Source organism: Elephantulus edwardii, unplaced genomic scaffold, assembly GCF_000299155.1.
Source record: "Elephantulus edwardii isolate Elephantulus edwardi_28Jun2011 unplaced genomic scaffold, EleEdw1.0 scaffold00004, whole genome shotgun sequence".
NCBI classification, from domain to species: Eukaryota; Metazoa; Chordata; class Mammalia; order Macroscelidea; family Macroscelididae; genus Elephantulus; species Elephantulus edwardii.
In genome coordinates this window covers 9202705-9224510 of record NW_006399754.1, presented here as the reverse complement: position 1 = coordinate 9224510, position 21806 = coordinate 9202705, and the positions used below count along the sequence as shown (strand labels likewise).

The 21806-nt window shown below is 39.8% G+C and overlaps 1 protein-coding gene across 6 annotated transcripts in view; it reads right to left on the bottom strand.

Annotated features, from left to right (window-relative positions):
- The window catches only part of TRPC4 (transient receptor potential cation channel, subfamily C, member 4), a 203891-nt gene that overhangs the window by 64051 nt on the left and 118034 nt on the right, over positions 1-21806 (bottom strand). For all 6 annotated transcript variants that reach the window (XM_006879533.1, XM_006879538.1, XM_006879535.1 and 3 more), the window contains one exon: positions 17465-17801. In XM_006879533.1, the coding sequence (XP_006879595.1) occupies positions 17465-17801 (337 nt within the window). The remainder of the gene's footprint in view (positions 1-17464; positions 17802-21806) is intronic.

Genomic DNA, 21806 nt, shown 5'->3' with positions numbered 1-21806 from the left:
CTCAGTCTTACCCCCACCCCAATTCCAGCCTCATTCTACAACAATGGCACCATATAGCATTTGTCCCTTTGTGACTGAGATACCTCACTCAGCATAATATCCTCCAGGTTCACCCATTTTGAATAATATTGCATGAGTTCCTTGTTTTTCAATGTCAGAAAGCTTTTATGGGGTCTTTCTGTAAAGGACCACTGTAGGGTGTCACTTCATATAATTTAAGTCATGGTGTACCAGTTTGATGGCTACTGAAATGTACTCATGTTCAGGATATTAATGAAATACCACATAACATCTTATCCAGCAACGTTCCTTGAGTCTTTGAAGGATCAAGCGTATCAGAGACCGTGTGGATGTTTCAGGGTAGGGCAAGCTTCGGATGGGTTGGTATGCATTGTAGTCAGCCCAGTGGCACCTAACAGTAACAATATTTGGGAAAAGTTAGCAGATGCTGGTGGCTGACTGAACAATGCATTTTAGATGGTAAACTATTCATGATAACTAAAAACCCAGAGGCACACAGAGCTGGAGGAAGCGTCTGTCAGAAACGGTTTGTACCGTTCTCACAATGGGAACATTTGAAAATTGCTTTCTGCTGTGTATAAACAGATGACATGGTTTATCAGAGCTGTGTGAAGGCCTAATTATAAGCATTCATGTCAAGACTGTGGGGACAGACAAAGGAAAGATCACAGTGCAAATGAGTCAGAGTACTTCCTTTTAAAAATATTTACAGATGCCTGGAAGCTTTTACTGGGTTTTTTCCCTACCTTTCCCATAACAGTTTTCACTTAGTGCTATTTGAGCTGCTTATGAGAAAGAGATGAAGCTTGTAAATAGGCAATCCTCAGTGGCCACTTTTAACAGAACGAATTTCACGTGAGAAATGCGTAACTCTGTAAACATATCATTCAACTTGCTCTTCTTGGGAGGTAGAACTTACATGAAGAATAAATAAGAGATCCAGACAAAGAGTCAAATCACTCAACTAGGGCAACCTTCAGTGGCCTATTGTTTCAGTGAAAAAGCTGGTCATGGTCTCAGAACCCTGAAAGTTCATTACTGGGACATCAAAGGTCATGCTGCAGCACCAAATCAATTAAAGAGAAAACAAAAACAACACGAAGAATTTCTACTTTCCACATTTATTAAACAAAAAGTAGTTACTTGTCAAAAATCTGCTTCTGTTCATAGAGAAATAGAAATGTCATTAGCCTTATTACTGTGTGAGATCCATGTTTTGTTGAATCCAGGTTCTAGAGTAGCTGGGTTGAGGGACCATTGAGTCAGCTTTACCTCACAGTAACGCCAGGTACGATGGAACAAACACCTGCCTGATCCTATACCATTCTCACCATCTCGCTCAAGCCCATCAGTACAGTCACTGTATCAATCTATCTAGCTGACAGTGTTCCTCTCTTTTGCCAACTTTCTACTTTTCCCAGTAGTACATACTTTTCCAGGAACTGGTCCCTCCTGAAAACATGCTCAAATTATGTGGGAAGCCTCATTTCTTGGAACCCTTGCTTCCAAGCTTTTATTCCAAACCAGGTTGGTTTATTCTTTGGCAGGGCATGGCTTATTCAACACTCCACCGATCCACCATTCAAAGTTATCAATCTTGTTTAATCTTCCTTCCTTATTCATTGTACAACTTTCACATGTATATGAAGTCACTGAAAAAGACTATAGCTTGGATAAGACACACCCTAGACTTTAAAGTGGCATCTTTGCTCTTCAGCACTTTAAAGAGCTTGTTGGCATCAAAACTGTCCAATGTAACACACCATTTGATTTCTAGACTGCTATTTGCCTCACTGCCCACGGTGGAGCCAAATAAATGAAAGGAGTATGAGTATCCACTCTTTAAAACAATTTTACAGAAAACTGTAGACAAATACTCGCCCATAGGACTTTTAAGAGGTTTCAGAACCATCTCTATTGCCAACCACCCATTCTAACAACCTCAGGGGCTGTTGTCGTGGTTAGGAGCTGTTGAGTCGAGTACCCTACAAACAACAGATCTGAATATTGTCTTATCCTGTATCATTCTCACAATCTCTGACACACTCAAACCCACTGCTGCATTGTTTTGTCAACCCATCTGGTTGAGGGTCTTCCTCTTCTTTGCATCTATCTCCCCAAGCATGGTGTTCATCTCCAATGAATAACCTCTCTTAGCAACATGCCCAAATCATGTGAGATGAAGCTACACCTTCTCCAAGACATACTTGTTTGTTCTTGTGGCAGTCCATGGGATATTCATCACTTTTCTCTAAAATGACAATTAAAAAGCATCAATTCTTTTCCCATCATCTTTAGTCATTCTCTAGCTCTCAGATGCATAGCAAGTGACTGAAAAGACCTTGGCCTGAATCAGGCACACTTAAGTCTTCAAACTGATATCATTGCTCTTCAGTAATTTGGAGGGTTCCTGACTACAGACTTTCCCAGTGCAATACATCTCCTGAGCTCCTGACTGCTATGAGTATTGGCTCAGCCTCACTCGGCTTTGCCACACCACAGTGTGGGAAGTCCAGCTGCCACTGCTGCTGAAGCCCTACTGTTCTATGTGAAGCTCAGGGAGAAAGCTGCAAGGCAATTATCCAAATAAATATCCCACTTGGGAATGAGATGCTATATTATTACTATAAACCCACTAGTACTCATGAATTATTTTCATGGGGTATTTGTCAGTTGTGGTCTCAAAATTCAAGCTCTATGTCATCAAATCAGAACTCAGGCATATTTGACTCTCTAACACGTTTTTGGAAGGCTGTAAATCACATGGGAGGAGACTGTTCATCTTTCTCCCAATTGTTGCTTTGAGTTAGCAGTGCAATTACCTTGGGATTACACTACCAGGGCCCCTTTCAGCAGCGTTTATGCACCTTTATGCATTTCTTAGGAGAGTCAGTGATCAATGTCTTTCCTACAGTACTAAATAGAGATGTAGTGGTAAGCAATGAAGACAGATCTGGGACCAGGATCCTCATCAAGTAGTAAAGTCATCTATCTAACTCTCCCAGTCAACTCAATTTCCACACTGAACCAAACAACAAGGAATGCTTGAGTCCTCATTTCTTTCTATCCTGATGATGTAGTTGAAAGATGAATGAAAGATGGGTAAGACCAGAGCCTTGGAACCGTATGTCAGGCCTTCGATTAGCAGTGAAAGACTTTACATGGGATAGTGTCATCACCTGTCCTTGAGTCTGCCCTTGACTCTGAGACCCCACGAATGAAAAGACAACTACTCCATAGTGTTTTCTTGGCTGCAATATTTACAGAAAGATGGCCAGGCCCTTCTTCTGTAGAGTCAATGTTAATTGCTGTTAGGAGTCATCAAGTCAACTATGACTCATAGTGGAGCGACTCAACAAACAGGAAGTCTGTCCTCTATCTTGTCCTATTCTTAGTATCTCACATGTTCGAGCCCATTGCTATTACATCAATCCATCCCATTTAGAGTTATCCTTTTCTTCCCACTGACCATCTACATTTCCCAGTCTGATGTCTTTTTCCCAGGACTGGGTCCTCCTCTTGACATGGGCAACGTATGTGAGATGAAGTTTCACTATGCTTGCCTCTGAGGAGCACCCTGGTTGCACACCCTCTAGGATAGATTTGCTTGCTATTTGGCAACCCATCGTAGATTCAATACTCCTTACCAACACCACGATTCAAAGATATCTACTCTTGGCATTCTTATCAATTGCTCAGCTTTCAGATTCATAGGAAGTATTGAAAGGGACCATTGCTTGAACCTGGTTCACGTTAGTCTTTAAATGGACATCATTGCTCCTTAGCACTTCAGAGAAGTCCTTGACAACAGATAAGCCCAATGCAGCACATATTTTAATTTTGTTGCTGTGCTTCCAAGGGTGTTGATTGTGGATCTAGGTAAAATGAAAAGGTTGACAACTTCATTTTTTTTTTTCATCTCTCATGATGTCTCTTGGTCCAGTGGTGAGGAATTTTGTTTTCTTGATGTTGAGATATAACCCTTAGGATGGCTATAGTCTTTGATCTTCTTCATTAAGTACTTAAAATCTTCCTTACGTTTTGCAAACAAGGTTGTATCACTATCATAATGCAGATTGTTGATTCTTCTTCTAATCCTCACTCTACATTCTTCTTCATTTAATTCAGTTACTCGAATGATGTGTTTAGTAGCCAGATTGAATAGGTGTGGAGAAAAGATGCAACCCTGATGCACCTTTCCTGATTTTAAATCATGTGCTCCTCCCTTGTTCTGTTTAGACAACTGTTTCTTGGTTTATGTTCAGTTTTCATATGAGTACAGTTAAGCACTTGAGGATTCCTATTCTTCTCAGTATTATTCATAATTTGCTACATATGATCCACCCAACTGCAAAACTAATAGGTAGATTAAAACTGTGACTTTTAGGATTATGTCTGCTACTTGAGACTGTAAATAGGAGGTTTTTTACATTGCATGGGGGTGCTTGTTATTAATTCGAAGTTTCAAGAAGTTGATGGTTTCTACTAAGGATATCATTAAGAGTCACTCACTCACACTCATTACTGTTGAATGAACTCATAAACTCATTATCCAATGGATTAGAAGGCTATAAAATGCAAGGGAAAAGATAAAACATCTTTATCCCAAGGAGCTTCTGGTGAATTTGAGGCACTGGAAAGACTTGGACTTTGATTTAGTAGTGCAACTCCGTAAGAATTATGCCACCAGAGTACTCTATTAAGGACAGGAAAGCATGTTTTATATAAGGCAGTAGGAGAGAGATTGAAAGAAGCAGCAGCCATGTCAAATAAAACCATTATGCAAATATAGACTTTGTAGGAAACTGATTCACAATCTACTGTATAAAGACCACTGAAAATTTAAAATTTGTCAATGTGGTAGAGATTGAATAAATTGGAATTTTTCATGGCCATCGAAAGTGATTAATTATGATTGCTGTCAGAAAACCATAATTCAAGAAAAATTGACTTAAAAGGACAATGGCAGACTATGGATGCTTGGAGACATCTAAAAACTTTTCAATTGCCATTGTGTCAACATCATCATTTTAATAATTTAAAGGGAGGAAAAAATCATGCAGATACAATTAAGGGAGTACATATTTTTGCTAGTTTTAGATTAAGACATAGATTGTAGAACACGAGTATTTCAGATCATCGGATAGCTAATGACCTAAATATAGCTACTTAAAACCCAAATGAATTTCTTTCAACTCAGTAACATTCTTTTTATAGGATTCCTGTGTAATTTGTAATTTTCCATGAAAACTGGGGCATCAAATGTTTACATAGATGAGGGGAAATGAGTGACTATTCCTTCAAGTCTGCTCAAGACCTGCCTTCTGAATGAGCAGCAGTATGTGCTCAATGACCATTTTGAATGAAAATCACTATCATCCACTGAATGTAGGTTTCTCTCTTTGAAAACCAATAATATATGAGAATAAAACCCAATAATGTATGGAGGAACTATATTTCACTCTTTAAATTTTCCTGAATGGCCCCCTCTTCCAAATGTAAGCAGACACACAGACCAAGAAGATATGGAAAATTTCTTTACAAACATGAATATTTAACTTTTGGGTAACTAATCCATAGCAAACAAAAGCAAAGCATCTCAGGTATACAGCAAAGGACTTTGCACCTTTTCCTTGGAAGTGCCTTTTTCAGATTAGACACACACACACACACACACACACACACACACACACTACATGTCTTCTATTGGGCATGGGGAGAGAGTGTGGAGATGCTGTTCATAGCTGTGGTAAACTAGACTGGTCATAGTGGGACATTCATTGTATTGAAAAATATTCTTCTCAGGATTAAATTCTATGCAATGTTCATCTTAAAGAGTGCTGCATCTATCATGAATTATAAACGTCATTCATTCAAATGTAACCTGTGTACAGGTCTATACTGACAAATTTCAAAGGAAGAGCTAGTCAGTTTTGTATGGGGACTTCATTTCAGTGCCGGTTTTTGCCTCCTTTGAGTCTTCCCCTCACATTCTGGGGCAGAATCTCAGAAAGAGTCACAGTTGTAGCTCTGGAGTTGCAACGACAGGGGTCTGATTCTAGGATCTACCACCTAGTGCAGTCGAGTAGTATAAATGGTTGGGAATTTGACTGTAAACAGGAAGATGGACACTCTGAACCCACCTCAATGCACCTGAAAGAGCTACGGGGTATAGTATGTTACGTGTTGTGCTGCTAACCTGAAACTCTGTGGTTTGACTCCACCAGTAATCCACAGGAGAAAGATGGGCAGTCTCAATCTGAAACGATTTGCAGACTTTGAAACTGACAGGTTGTCACTATGAGTTGGAATTTACTGGTAGTGAGTTCTTATTTCTTTTTATGAATCTTTTACGAGTTTCTTTAGAAGCTCTGGTGGCCTAGTGAATAGAGGTTTGGGCTGCCTTCCAAAAAGCAAGTGGTTCAAATTCACCAGCTGTCCTGCAGAAGAAATATAGGCAATCTCCTCCCATGTGGTTTATAGCCTCTGAAAATGTGTGTGTGGTGTGTCAGCTAAATGTAAGATATGACTCAATTGGAATACGTTAGGTTAAGTTTGAGTTGAGTTTCTTAATATTAAGCTAGAAATAGAACAATGAAACCGAACATGGCTGAAATCATGGGACGGCACCAGATAGGGTGAGGATTCAATCTGTCGTTCATAGGGTGACTGAATCAGCATTCACTAATCTACTGACAGTGATCTGGTTCCTCTAAACCTGCTATCTTGTCTATGAACTGAGATACTAGCAGTAATGCTGAATGACTTTGGGGTGCAAAAATGAGCATGTTTTTAACTGGCTTAGCACATAGTGACCAACCCAACAGTTTCTGTCATTATTACTCAACCACTAGTATTGCGCGTATTCTGGTCAAACATCCCTCCAGTCCTTTCCTCTCTCTGTTTCTTATTTCTACACTTGGTCTTGCCCATCTTCTCTCTCTTCAATTGGGCCTTCCTGAATTCTCAGGCTAGTGGATTTAACTTTACTTTTTCTCAGGTCTTTATTGTATTGTCACGGCCTGCAGTGGTTAATTTACTCTCTAATAAAAAGACTGGAAGCAGGAGAGGCATCCACTTCCTAAATAACATGCCTCCTGAAACTCTATGAACTTTGATAAATGTCGATAGTTGTAGAGGGGCTTCAGGCCTTTTGTTCATAGGGTCACTATGAGTCACGCTCAACTTGAAGGCAATCAACTACTAAAGAAAAGAGCCTTACCCAGCATTATCAGGTGCGCATTTTAAGTATCATTTACATAAATATTTTGTTCTTTTGTATGCTAATTAGGTGGTTTAAAATATTTCCTTTGTCCCCCCTCTGCAGTTAAACAAGAAATTGAGGATCCTATACATCATTCTGCAATGACAAGTTGGTTTCCTTAACAATTAAAATACCATGGACAACTCAATGGGCCCTAACACCACCAATTTCAGAACCTTGTTCTCAGCAATTCCGTATATTATCTACACAGGAGAAGAGTGAGCACCCAGTACAGACAACCATATCAGAACCTGAGGCAAAAATCGAAGCTTTTCTATAGCACGTTGCCACAAATGATGGTAATACATAAAAAAAAAGTGTTTCTAAGCACGGTCCTCAATTTAAAAGTGTGTGGCAACATGTTAATAGATTTTTAAAATATTGTTAATAGGTTGGTTTGTTTCTACTAAATTTACAATAAATTCTATTTGGGATATAAAAAAATACCAAAAACAATTAAAATACCCTGTTTAAATCAACCAATGTAGCTTCTACAACTATATTTAAGTGGAATACAGCCTTTAATATGCATTGCATTTCAACATCAAGAAAACAAAAATTTTTGACCATTGGGCAAATAGGCAGCATCATGATAGATGGAGACAAGATTGACGTTTTTAATGAATTTATCTTGCTCAGCTCCACTATCAGCACTCTTGTTATCAGAAGTCAGGAAATCAAAAGATGAGTTTGCATTGGAAAAATCTGCTGCCAGGGACCTCTCCAGAGTGCTAAAGAGCAATGATGTCTGTCTAGAGACTAAGCTGTGCCTGATCCAGGTCTTAGTCTTTTAAATTGTTTGCTATGCATCGGAGAGCTTGACAATGAGGAAGGATGAAAAAAGAATTCTTGATAACTTTGCATTGTGGTGCTAGAGAAGAGTATTGAACACGCCATGGACTGCCCTCAGCACAAATAGATTTATCCTGGTGAAACTGAAACCAGGCGCTCCTTGGAAGCAAGACCGGTGAAGCTTCATCGCACACACGTTAGGCCTGTTGTCAGGAGGGGTCGGTCATTGGAAAGGACATCATGCTTAGAAGGGCTGAGGGTCAATGCAGGAGAGGAAGACCCTGGATGAGATGACTTGAGCACCCTGGCGGTACTACAGTTAAAACACTTAGCTGTTTGTTCTCAATGGAGGGGATTTGAATGGCCAGACATACCATGAAATAAATAAATGTCTATCTGCTTCCTCGAAGTTATACAGCTTTGGCTAGTCAAGGAGCAGTCCTAGAATGTTCAACAGGAACACTGAGCCAGAACCGACTCCATGGCAGTTCATAACTATCATGTATGTGTGTGCGCACGTGCTCACGCATACCTGGGGGGGATATATGTATAAAGTAGCTTAGTGGATCAAGGGTTTTGCTGAAAATCTAAAGTCATGTAGTTAAAACCCAGCAGCTTCTCCTACTTTTAATGAACAGCTTATAGAAAGCCCTGAAGGGTCAGCTATTGATTCTGACTCCATGGCCCTTAACAACAGCAACAAGATACAGATGCACACATGTATGCATGTTTTTCTTCATCTCTGACTCTTTACCTAGATGAGACCACCATTCGTCACTTTTTATCTTCCGTCTGGCAGCCCTTGTTGAAATTTCCATTTCCTTAAAACCAGTCTTTTATAAAAGAAAATAAATCAAGGAAATGAGGGGCCAATTTTGTTAGCGAAATTTGTTAAATAAGTATGTATCACAGGAAACATGTATAATCTGGATTTATAAGCAGTTTTTAGCTTATACCCAGGAATTCACTGGGAACTATTTTTAACAGAGCGCCATCTCCTCCCATGATACATCTTTTCCTCAGTTCACCCTTATCGCCATCGTGTTCCATGTATATAGATTTGTACATAGTTTAATTGTGGTTTATTTTTAGGTACACACATAATGCCAAGCCAATTCCATAGACATTTTTCCCCCCTTGGGGAACAAAGATTTCTTGCTTTATTAATATGATAGCTTTCACTAAAATTTTCTCTCTTTTATTAAAAAGGTATCTATTTCATAATCTCCTGCTAACCTAATTTAACGAAATCAGTCTTTAGTTGTTGTAGGTGCTGCCAGGCTGCCTTCATCTCACTGTGACCTTCTGTGCAGAAGAACAAACCTGTGCCATCTTCACACTCTCTGCTCTACTTAGCTACGTCACCATGACGAGCCATCTTAATGAGGCTTTTCCTCTCACTGACCTTTGGCTTTTCCAAGCATAATAGCCTCTCCAGGGACGGGCCAATCCTGAGAAAGTGTCCAAAGTTAGTGTGGTGAAGTTTCACTATTCTCGTTTCCAAAGATCGCGCTGGTTACCCTTCATCCAAGATACATTTGTTTGTTCTTTTGGCACTCCAGAGGATTCTTACCACTGTTCACCAAAAGCAAAGGAGTAAGGCATCCACTCTTCTCTGTCTAAGTTTTACAAGTATATGAAACAATTGAAAAGATCATGGCTTGTATCAGGTTCACCTTAGTCTTTCAAGTGACATCCTTGATCTTCAGCACTATAAAGAGGTTCTTGACAGCAGTTATGGTTTCTTGACTGCTACTTCTATGGGTGTCAATCATGGAGCCAAGGAAAATGAAATTCTTTCCAAATGGATCTTTTCTACATTTATCTTATGCTATTTATTCCAGTTGTTTGTGGTTTATTGTTGACATTTAATTTATATTGAGGACTACTGTCGTCAAACTTCGTCATTAAATACTTGAAAACTACATTTCCTGAAAACAAGATTGTGTCATCTGCATAATATGGGTTGTTTATGTACCATCCTATAATCATGATGCCATATTTTTTTTATTGCCCAGCTTCTTATATGATAGAAAGATACGACACTGATGCACACCTTTGCTTATTTTAAACCATGCAGCATTCTCTTAAGTCTGTCCAAAGGGCTGCTTCTTGGTTCACACACAAGCTCTGCTAGAGCATAATTAACTTTTCTGAAATGTCCTTGATTAGCAATGTGATCCATATACTTGGATATATCTATATATATTTAAAATGTCATTTTGCAGAAAGATAAGCTATGATATAAACTTTATCATTGAGTCCTCTTAGAATCAGAGGAAAGTTCAAACAGGTTTGAAAGATGCAAGAAAACTAGAATCCAGCATTTTCATTCCATTTTTTATATTGAGGTGAGTAAGAGAAAGGAAGGATAAATAACCTTCCGTAGGGAATTCCTGTGGCACAATGCATCTCAGGCAGCACTGCTGGGAGATCAGCCATTCGAGTCCACCAGGTGCTCCGTGAGAGAAAGACTGGAAATACCTTCCATAAAGATTTACAGCCTCAGAAAACTGATGGAGTGTTGCTCTGAGTAAAGAAAGGATTTGACAGCAGTGGGCTTGGTTTGAAATAAAAAAGTTCTTTGTAGGATGATGAGTCACATCAATAACATCACAGTGGAGGCTTATAATAGTAGACTATTTTCTAAAGATGTAAAAAAAAGTCAATATATGGCAACTGGGAAAAGGAACAAAATGTTTAACTTCAACAGAAGAAATACTGACAATAATACAGACTACTATGCATTACATAAAAATCACAAGCCATTTGAATATGTGAGACACTGAATACTGTTCTTAATACTGAAAAACAGCAAAGTATGTAAGAAAATCTCCAACAAAGCCATACTTCTTAGAGTGATAAAGGAATTGCTTTCCGAAGATAGGCTTTAATGCTAGAGGATTGTTCTAAACATTAAAGTACAATTTTATGATAGAAATATTAAAAAAATAAAGTAAATGCCATTTGTGATTACAAACAAAATTGTTGTTGTTGTTATGTGTTGTCGAGTCACTTGTGATTCATAGTGACCCTATATCCAAGAGCCCTAAACCCTGCTCTATCCTGTGCCAACCTCACTGTCTCTGACACACCTAGTCCCACTACCCCAATCACTGATACAATTCATCTCATTATTGGTCTTCCTCTCCTGTACCATCCCTCCACTCTCCCAAACATGATGTCCCTCTCCAAGGACTGGTCCCTCCTTGCAACATGCCCAAAGTATGTTGGACAAAGCGTCAGAATCTTTGACTCCAAGGAGCACTCCGATTTCACGCTCTCCTGGACAAACCTGTTTGTTCTCCTCACAGTCCATGGTATATTCAACACTCTTCTCCAGCACCACAGCTCAAAGGCATCAGTTCTCTATCACCCTAGTCACTGTCCAACTCTCCAATGCATAGCACGCAATTGTGAAGACTATAGCCCAGATCAGATGCACCTTAGTCTCCAGCCTGATGTCATTGCTCTTCATTACTCTTGAGAGGTCCCTCACAGCTGACTTTCCCAATGCAATTCAACTCTTGATTTCCTGGATGCTGGTACCAATAGTGTTGACTGTGGAGCCAAGCAAACTAAAACGGTTAACTTTCTCAATCTCTTCACCATCCATACTGATGCTGTGAAAATCTTTGTTTTCTTGATGTTGAGCTTCAAACCCTTTTAAAGACTGCAGTCCTTGACCTTCTGCAGCAAGCACTTCAGGTCCTCCTTAGTTTCAGCAAGCAGTCTGCATATTGTAGTTGTTGATGACTCTTCCACCAATCCTGATGCCACATTCCTCCTAGTACTGCCCAGCATCTTGGATGATCTGGTCTCCATACAGATTGAAAAGGTATGGAGATGGAATACATCCCTGGCAGACCTCCTTCCCAATTTTGAACCATGCAGTGTCTCCTTGCTCTGTTCTGATGATTGCCTCTTGGTCCAAGCATAGGTTTTGCATAAGCACAAGCAAATGTTCTAGAATTCTCATTTTTCTCAGAGTCAGCCATAGCTTGTTGTGACCTACACAGTCAAAAGCCTTTGCCTAGTCAATGAAGCACAGATAGACATTCTTCTGGTACTCTCTGCTTCGTCCCAACATCCATCTAACATTAGCTATACTATCCCTGTACCACTTAAGCCCAGCCTGCACATCTGGCAATTCTCTGTTGACGTGTTACTCCAGTAATTTTTTATAATTTTCAGCAGAATATTGCTTGCGTGTAATGCTATTGATATTGTTGATAATTTCCACCCTGTTGGGTCACCTTTCTTTGGAATGGGAACAAATATTGATCTCTTCAGGTCAGTTGGCCAGGTGGCTGTCCTCCAGATTTCTTGGCACAACTTAGTGAGCACATCTTAGGGCAGTGTCTGTTTGTTGAAATATGTCAACTGGTAAGCCATCAACTCCTGGAGCCTTGATAAACAAATAGGAGCTAGTAAAGCAAGCACCCCTCATAAGTTATGATGTCATAGGTCTGGGACATCCTCTGAAGAATGAAAAAAAAATTAGTACAAACGATGAACACGGATTGACAAAAATATGAAAAAAAAACTTGTGAATAGAATTTTAACTTCTCATTAAGAAAATTAATACAATAGAAAGTGGTACATTAATTTGTGATTAGAAGTAAGTCACATTTTTTTCTTAAGTCTTTTTCTATTGTTATTATAAATTGAGGGGAGCTCTGGTGGCCTAGTGGCAAGAAGCTGCACTGCAATCCCAGAGGTACATGGTTCAAATCTACCAGATGTTCTGCCGGAGAAGGAGGGGCAATCTCCTCCTGTACCAGTCGGATCCAATTTGATGGTACACATACAAAAGATAATAAAATAAACCAATTTAAATCAAGATCTCCCAGGTATGTGTGTGTGTATCTCTCTCTCTCTCTATCTTTATCTCTATCTCTATCTCGATCTATATATCTCCTGTGAAATGTTCTGTTAAGAAACTTGAAGTCACTAGCTTTAGCAATCAGCCCACTACCCATTGTTGTCCAGCTGTTACTCATTTCAAAGCTCCCCAAGTTTCCCAAACGGGCAAATCTATACAGAAAGAGACGGCTCATCTTTCTCCTACAAAGTAGCAGGTAGATTTAAGTCACTAACCTTTTGGTTAGCAATACAAGGTAATACAGTGCCCTACCAAAGCACCTTGTTATCAGACAATATAAAAAACAAAAGAACTCAAAACCATTGCTGTCAAGTAGGAACCTACTCATACCTGCCCTGCCATTGGGTTTCTGAGGCTGTAAATCACACAGGAGGAGCATCTGTCTTCCTTGAAGCCACTGGTGGATTCAAACCAACAGAGAACTTCAGGGTTAGTAGAGCAGCTCCATGAGCGCGTCTCACCGCACAGCTCATGAACACTGTCCTCAGATCAGAGCATGCCTTTAGTCTATATTCTAAATAAAAAGTTACAATATTTCTACTAGGATGTCTTTCTCCCCAGGTCTTGGCCACTTCCGTCTGACCAAGTACAAGGACTCATTTTCTCTTCCTTAATAACAATGATACACATCAATATAGACTCAGAAACTGTAGAGATCATTTCCCCTTTCATTTTGAAGACGAAGAAATGTAAATGCTGAGAGATTTCATTGTCCCCTATTGGTAGAATCTGGATAAGAATTACAGTGTGTTTTCTACAACACCTACTGATAGAGAGTACTCTGGTTGTGTAGTGGTCATTGTACGGATGACCTAAGGTTCGGGAGTTCAGATCCACTGGCTGTTTCTTGGGAGAAAGATGGTAAGTTTCTTTCCTTAAAGGTTTATGGCCTTATAAACCAAAGGAGGGTTGTCTTGACCTAGAATCAACTCAAAGGCAATCAATTTTGGTTGGCTTTGTTAAGACCTTCTTGTAGGTGTTAAATGCAAGACATCAGTTTAAAGACCAAGCTGTGGCTGATCCCAGCCATAATATTTCTAATTACTTCCTATGCATGTGAAAGCTGGACAGGGAATAAGGAGGACTAAAGACGGATTGATGCCTTTCTATTGTGGAGCTGTCCAGGAACAGTAAACACATCATGGACTGCCAAAAGAACAAACAAATCTGCCTTGGAAGAAGTGTAGCCAAGGTGCTTCAAAGAGGCAAGGAGGTGAGATTTCATCTCAAATAATTTGGGCATCTTGTCAAGAGAGTCCAGTTCCTGAAAAAAGGCATCATGCTCAGAAAAGTAGAGAGTCAGTGAAAGAAAGAAAGGAAGACCCTCAGAGAAAAGGGCCGCCACAGTGACTACATCAATGGGCCTAAACTCCGGAGAGACTGAGAATGACCCAGGATTGGATAGGGCTTCACTTATTCACAGGGCGAGCACAAATCAGAGTCTACACCATGGAATTAAATAGCTAATCTTAAAGTTTACCAGGAACATGAGGTTCTCCCCTCCTTTTTTTAGTAAGATGAAAAAGCTTCTCTAATTTTGTCCTCTCCAGAGTACTGAAGAGCAATGATATTAGTCTAGAGACTAAGATGCACCTGATCCAGGCCATAGTCTTCATAATAGCTTGCTATATGTCAGGAGCTGGGTAATGACTAGGGATGACAGAAAGAGAATTGATGCCTTTGAGCCATGGTGCTGGAGAAGAGCACTGAATATATAATGGACTGCTAGGAGAACAAACAGGTTTGTCCTAGAGAGGGGGAAACCAGGCTGCTCCTCAGAGGCAAGAATTCTGAGGCTTTATCAGACATACTTTGGATATGTTGCAAGGAGGGGCAACATGTCCTTGGATGTACTTGGAGAGGGACATCATGCTTGGAAGAGTGGAAGGACAGAAAGAAAGGAAGACCATTGATGAGATGGATTGATTCAGTGAATAGGATAATGAGGGTAGGTGTGTCAGATTCAGTAAAGTTGGCAAAAGATAGAGCAGGATTCAGGGCTATTGTACATGTGGTCACTATGAGCTTCAAGCAACTCAACAGCATATAACAATAAAAACAATTTTGTCTACCTGAAATTTTCTTATTTCCAGATATACTCTTATTAAGAGTATTTATAAACTTTAAAACTGAAGAGTGGTTGTAACTCAGACTTGTTATGTGCCGTGGAGTGGGAAGTGACCCACAGGGATACTGCAGTGGGTATTCAGAGGCAGTAAATCACATGGGAGGCCACTGCCCATCGCTCTCTCACAGAGCTGCTGTTGGATTCAAACTGAGCACATTTGGGTCGACAGCATAATTCCGTACCGCTAAGCCACCAGAGCCTCCCTCGGATTGGTAGTCTTTTTTTTATACCTTTCCTTCATTTTGCTGATTCTCCAGCAGTTTTGACAGTTAACTCAAACTCATCAGCTCAGAGGGTGAATCATTAAATTTGTGACATATTTTCTAATTGCTGAACGGCGAGGCGGATGTCCCAGCAGAGAGATGTAAAGAGGGGAGATAAATTGGGAAAACGCAAATTCTCAGCAAACTGTGGCAGCAGAGAGGAAGGAAGTATGAAAATGGAAATTTCAGTCACAGCAACAGTGAGGAGATAAAGGGAAACACTGTTCTCTCCAGCTCTCTTTAACATTTTCTACCTTACCATGATTTGCTCTAGATCCAAATAGTTTTCTTTGTATGACAGGAAGAGAGTGAAAGGGGGATACACTAGATGTTATTTTCCATTTCTTATCTATTACCTAATTTAAAAAAATACATTTAAATAGATTATTTTTTTTGCCATTTTAACATTTCCCCCACTTACTATTCAGTTAGTGACAGCTTATCATACTGTACAATCATTATCGCTGTTTCCAAATTTTCTGTCAAATATGATTTTTTTAAAATGGCTACTTTATGTATGCGATTCTCATTCTGTACAAAGCTCATCCCTTTCAAAAAGCATATACATTACAAACACGAAAATGATCCTTGAAACATGCCAATCAAATATATGGAAAAAGGTTTTCAAGTCAAAGAAATAGGCAAAGAAGACAGAGAATAAAATTTGGGATATGAAGTGCAAATCTTCATTTTAATGAAGATGAAATGTTATGGGACATTAGGTTTCATTTAGGAGCAGGTCTATGACAGCTAACAACAGATTAATTTTGCTTTGGTGCTGAGAAGCTAGTGCTATGAAAGTCACTTCTTAGTATGTTTTTGTTGTTGTGTACCATAGAGTCGGAACCCACCCGTAGCACTGGACCAAGGAAGAAATTCTAAAATTAGGAGGAGGTAGGCTAGAAGGATGAGTGGAAATGAAAATTACAGGGATGCAGTGGAAAACGTACAATCATGTTGTGGGTATTGTAATTAATGTTATAAACCCAATGTGAATAAATAGCTCAAAGAAAAAGAATCTTGGTTTGCCAACTTTTCCTCAAATCACAATTGAAAGAGAAAGGTCAGAGCCCTGTTAAGCATTCTTATGTAGTGGTGTCACGAGAGGAGAAGGGGGGCTGTGAATCACTCTGGTGACATTGTCAGAGAGGGTGACACAAAAATGATTGTCGATAAAATATTTGGTGCCGATTTTCAGAAGAAACTAATTACCCTTCATCACTTGTAGCTAGTTATGACACCAAAACTTGTTTCTGTAAGCTTAGCTTGCATAGTCAATATAGCTGCCAAGTTCAACTCTATGTTCATGAACTTTATGCACCTTTGAGTGTGCTCCATTCAGAATTATTATCATGGAGATTTCATCTTCAAACCATGTAGTTTCATCTGCAAATGGTATATGTCCACACCGCTGGTTTTGTTGCCATCTATGTTTCTGTAATTGATCATTGCCTCCATATTTCTGGTGTTTTAGCTACAAAATTATGTCTACTAGTATTTGTGAACTGAGCTCTGGTGGCCTAGTGGCACGATGCTGCGTTGTAATCTTGGAGGCACACAGTTCGAGGCCACCAGCTGCTCTATAGGAGAAAGATGGGCAATCTCCTCCTGTGCAGTAAACTGCCTCTGAAAACCCACTGCAGGGTCAGCTATGAGTCAGTTCTGACTCAACAGTACACAACAACAACAACATCAAAAATATTTTTTTCAGAATGTAGTAATAAAGGAAAAGAAGGAGAAACAAGTCAGGCCACTGCTTATTGACTATTAATACTATAAGTGGTGTTGCAATTCAATATAGAAAGATGTTACCAACCAAATTGGTTGATATTTATATGCTCTGAGAAGTAGTACATTTAAGCAGCTTACACCTGTGTCACATATTAACACTATGACTGGAATCAATAATATAAACGACTCTGGCTTCTCTATGGTGTGGTACGTGTAGAGGTCCATGGGGGCGTGACACCAGGAGCTACCACACTGCGTGATGCCAACTCTAGTGGTCACCATGCCTAAATCCCAAACTCTGATCTGTGTTCTTGACGGAGCAACAAAACGCCATGACAGTAATATGCTTTGATTATATTTTCTATAGTAATATAATTTACCCAGGACCCACGGTAATATCATCCACTCGACGATGGTTGGCGGTGGGCCTTGCCTGTTCAAGTCGGACCTGTCGATGTGCTGGGAGGCGAGCAGCAGCAGGAACAGAAAAGTCAAATAGGACGCCGTGTGGCAGATGAACTTGATAAAGGGCTTTCTGATGAACAGTCCCAGCGGGCTCTTAGGAGCGATCAGGTAGCACACGGAGAAGACAGGGAAAAGAAGTCCTATTATGAAACACGTCACCATCTTCACCGCCCAGTGTCTTCTCCGCCAGCCTGGGAACTCATCATACCAGCGTGACGCCAGCAGCTGTTGGCAGTTGGGCTGAGCAACGAACTACACAGAAAGAAAAGCAAAAGGAAGCATGAGTTAGCGTCACACAACATGGAAGCATCATGTGTTAATCTTCAAAGCTCTGGCTCCAGTTTGTCTTGATAACTGTATGTGTATAAACTATCAGAAGATGCTCAAAGCATTTTAGGAGTAAACTCTATGTATTGGACATGTCTTATACCCAAGGCACCATGCTAAATGACAAGCGACCAAAGTAAAATTATTATACTATGTTTGCATTTGAGGAAGGGGAAACAGACTGTGGAGCAGAAATCACATTTGGATCCATGGAAAAGTGGAAAAAAAATTAACAAAGGAAAATTTTGGGAATGATTAATGATGTTATATTTAACAATGTGACACACCGAAGCTATGCTTTCGAATTGTGGTGCTGGAGAAGAGTCTTGAATATACAATGGACTGCCAAGAAAACAAATAGGTCTGTCTTGGAGAGGGTGAAATAAACTTTCTCCTTGGAGGCTAGGATTTTGAAGCTCTGTTTCCCATACTTTGGGCACATAGCCAGGAGAGAGGGTTCCTTAGAGAAGGACATCATGCTTGGAAGGGTGGAGGGACAGTGGAGGAGAAGGAGACCCTGGAAGGACAGGGCAGGTTTCAGAGCTGCTGGACATAGGGTCGCTATGAGTCACAGGCAACTCAATAAAACAACAACAGCAACATACATGTAAGGACTGATGAAATATTTTATATATTTACCACAAAGATCCTTAAAAGTACATACTGTGCTAGATATAGAGATAGATAGAGATAGAGATAGATAGATAGAGATATAGATATACAGATATAGTGTTTTATGAATACCTGAAATTATATCCTTTAATCTAAAAAAATCTTCATTACAATGGAGTTGGAACTGACCCATAGTGGACCCTCCGAGTGGGTTTTCTGAGGCTGAAAATTGCTAGGGAGGAGAATGCCCAGCTTTCTCCTGAAGAGTCACTGGTAAGGATTAGAACGACCAAGAGGCATGGCTTGTGAATTATTAGTAAAGCTTCCTATGGACAAGGCCACCAGAGCTCCCTATCCTACTTTATCTGCATAATTAAAATAGTTCTGGGGCCTAATGATAAGAAGTTGTACTGTCAAACTACAGACACACAGTTCAAATCCCCCACCTTGCTCCTCAAAAGAAAGACAGGTAAACAAAACCCATGAGCCTGGGATGGAAACAACTCAACAGTACATAACAACATACGATTGAAAAAAAAATGCCCAGTGGTTATAGCGTGATGGCATTATATTTGATTTTCTTTTGTATGGATGTATGTTGTGGTTATGTGCCATCAAGTTGCTTATGACCCATAGCAACCCTTTGTACAGCTGCTCTGAAGCCTGCCCTGTCCTGAGGCAGTCTCGCTGATTCCGACACACCAACACCCATTGTCCCCGTTACTGTATCAATCCATCTCATCCGGGGTCTTCCTCTCCCGCACTGTCCTTCTACCCTTCCAAACATCATGTACGTCGCCAAGGACTGGTCTCTCCCGGCCGCATGCCCAAAGTATGTATACTTTGAACAATTCCTATAATAAACCTATTCCTCTATCATCAGAAAAATTAAATATATTCTAATTGTGTTGAGGCCATATTGAGGGAAACTATACACTGTAAATACTAAGATCACCAGAAAATAAGTCACCAGAGCTGAATTTACTGGAAATAATGCAAATATATTATCTTAGCACCACATGTTGGCATGTACAAAACATTTCACAAACAAAACACAGCATTTTAACCCGGCAAGACATTTTTAAGAATGAGAAAAGAAAGGCTATGAACAGTCCAAGGTTACAAGTTTAGGAAACGATTAGATGTTTTGATACTTGTATAAAATAAATATTTTACATTTCCCCCTGCCCATTAACTCTTTTATCAGGATTGACAGGTAAGGATTACATGAATTCAGAGGAAGTTTTACCTTCGAGATGCAATGTCCAGGAACACTTCTCTGTGGACCTAAGTTCTGAGGGTATATTTCAATTAGCAAAGGAAAGAAGAGAGTGGTCCCAGCAAAGAATGGTTGAAGAGCAACTTTTTGCACTAAGGAAAAGTGCCGAGTGTTCAAGGAATGAATGCCCTTGGGTAACTTTGACTGAATCCTCTGAAAGTACTATTTATTGACTCTCAGAAACAAATCTATCCTAAAGACGAACTGTGCCTCGTGCTTTCACAGGGCATCTTCTCTCAGGCCCTACATTTCCCATTCTTCATCTTTGGTCCTTAATTATCATGATTGTCTAGAGGGCTCAGGTTGAGACACTGTTTTGTTTTATTAGAATGATTAGGTATAATTGTCATGGCAGGAGTCCAGAGTGAAGGCTGCACAGTGGAGTAGACTTTGGGGGGAGGGATTGTATAACAATGAAAGAGGGGTTTTTTTTTTTTTACTTTTCAAAGAGAAGAATGAACTTGAGGGAAGGGGTGGACATTGAGAAAAGTGCAACAATGAATGCATGGAAATCCTCAGTCTCTATAAACTTTCATTTTAATTAATAAAATGTTAAGAATTTAAAAAACCAAGAAAAAGAAATAAAGTTGCCATTGCTTTATTAGAAATAAAGTTGCCATGGAGTGGAACTGACTCAGTGGTAGCTCAAAAGAACAAAAGGACTGGTTTTCCGACTCCTAAAGCAGCTCTGGAGTACTGGTATATACTGGAGGACAGGAAGGAAAAGAATTTCTTTTTTGATAAATTATGACTTTGTTATAAAGTAAGAATAATACATAAAGGGAAAAATTTTCTATTTGGCCTTGCTTTTCCCCACTGAACAACTGTAAAGATGCCACAGATGTCATCTCATGGGGGGGGGATCAACCTTAGAACTGAATATATAAGACGCTACATACTCTTGATACTGATTTATGTTAAGTGTTTGAATTAAACCAGGTAAGGAGTTACAGAGTGCCAGTCTGATGCATGAAAGGAACTCAATGCTGTGATAGTCTGGGGATTTATTCTCTTGCCCCAATGGACAGTCCTGTTAGCCAATGAGTAATAAAAATTCAGACTAATAAAATTTCTAACTCTACACTGAAAGCTTCAGAAAGACATGATGAATGAATCAGAAGATGGCACATTAGAAACGAGCTTTGAATACTCATCAGGATAATCTTGTCACCGTCCTAACAGAACAAAGTAAATGAAAAATGAGGCACTGCATAGCAAGAGTGGTTTTATAGGCCCTTACAGAATAAATGAGGAGATACGCAGTAACTAACCACTTTACCTACCCAAACAAAAATTAGCCACAGTCTTTAATTCCTGAGTGATAACTCAGGTAATTTCTAAGTAACAACTCAAGCTCACTGCTGTCAAGTCAGCACTCACTCAGAACTGACCCTCCTTTGAGTCTCAGTGGCTGTAACCTGCGTCCCATTTTTCTTCCCAGGAGCTATTGGTGGAACTCCCTGAGAAAAGTGGCATTTGGGTTAGCTGTGCAATTCCCTATGAACTAAGTGACCAGAACGAAGAAACTATGTTGTTTTTGTGAGGTGCCATTGACTGAAGTATGACTCATAGTGACCCTATGAACAACAGACCCTAATCTTATGCTATCTTTACAATCTCTGACACAATTGAGCCCATTGCTGCAAGCCACTTTGTTGGAGACTTCTTCTCTTTCAATGACCCCCTCACCTTTCTAAGCATGATGCCACTTTCCAAGGAATAACCTCTCCTAGCAACATATCCAAAGCATGAGAGACAAAGCTTTACCATCCTTGCCTCCAGGGAGCACTCTGGCTGTACCTTCTCCAAAACAGACCTGTTTGTTCCAGCAGATCAGAAGTTAGAAAGTCCTGGAAAGACCTAGGCTTGTGGCTGGCATCTGCCTACTTGACACTCTGAAGTATAGAGAACATTTTTTTCTCCCCAACTTCTGCTTTTTAATTATTATAAATTCAAACCTCGAGTTGCTATAATCAAGGATGCTTTAGGCAGAATATTAAATGATCCAGGAAGTATTAAAAGAAGATGGAAAGAATATA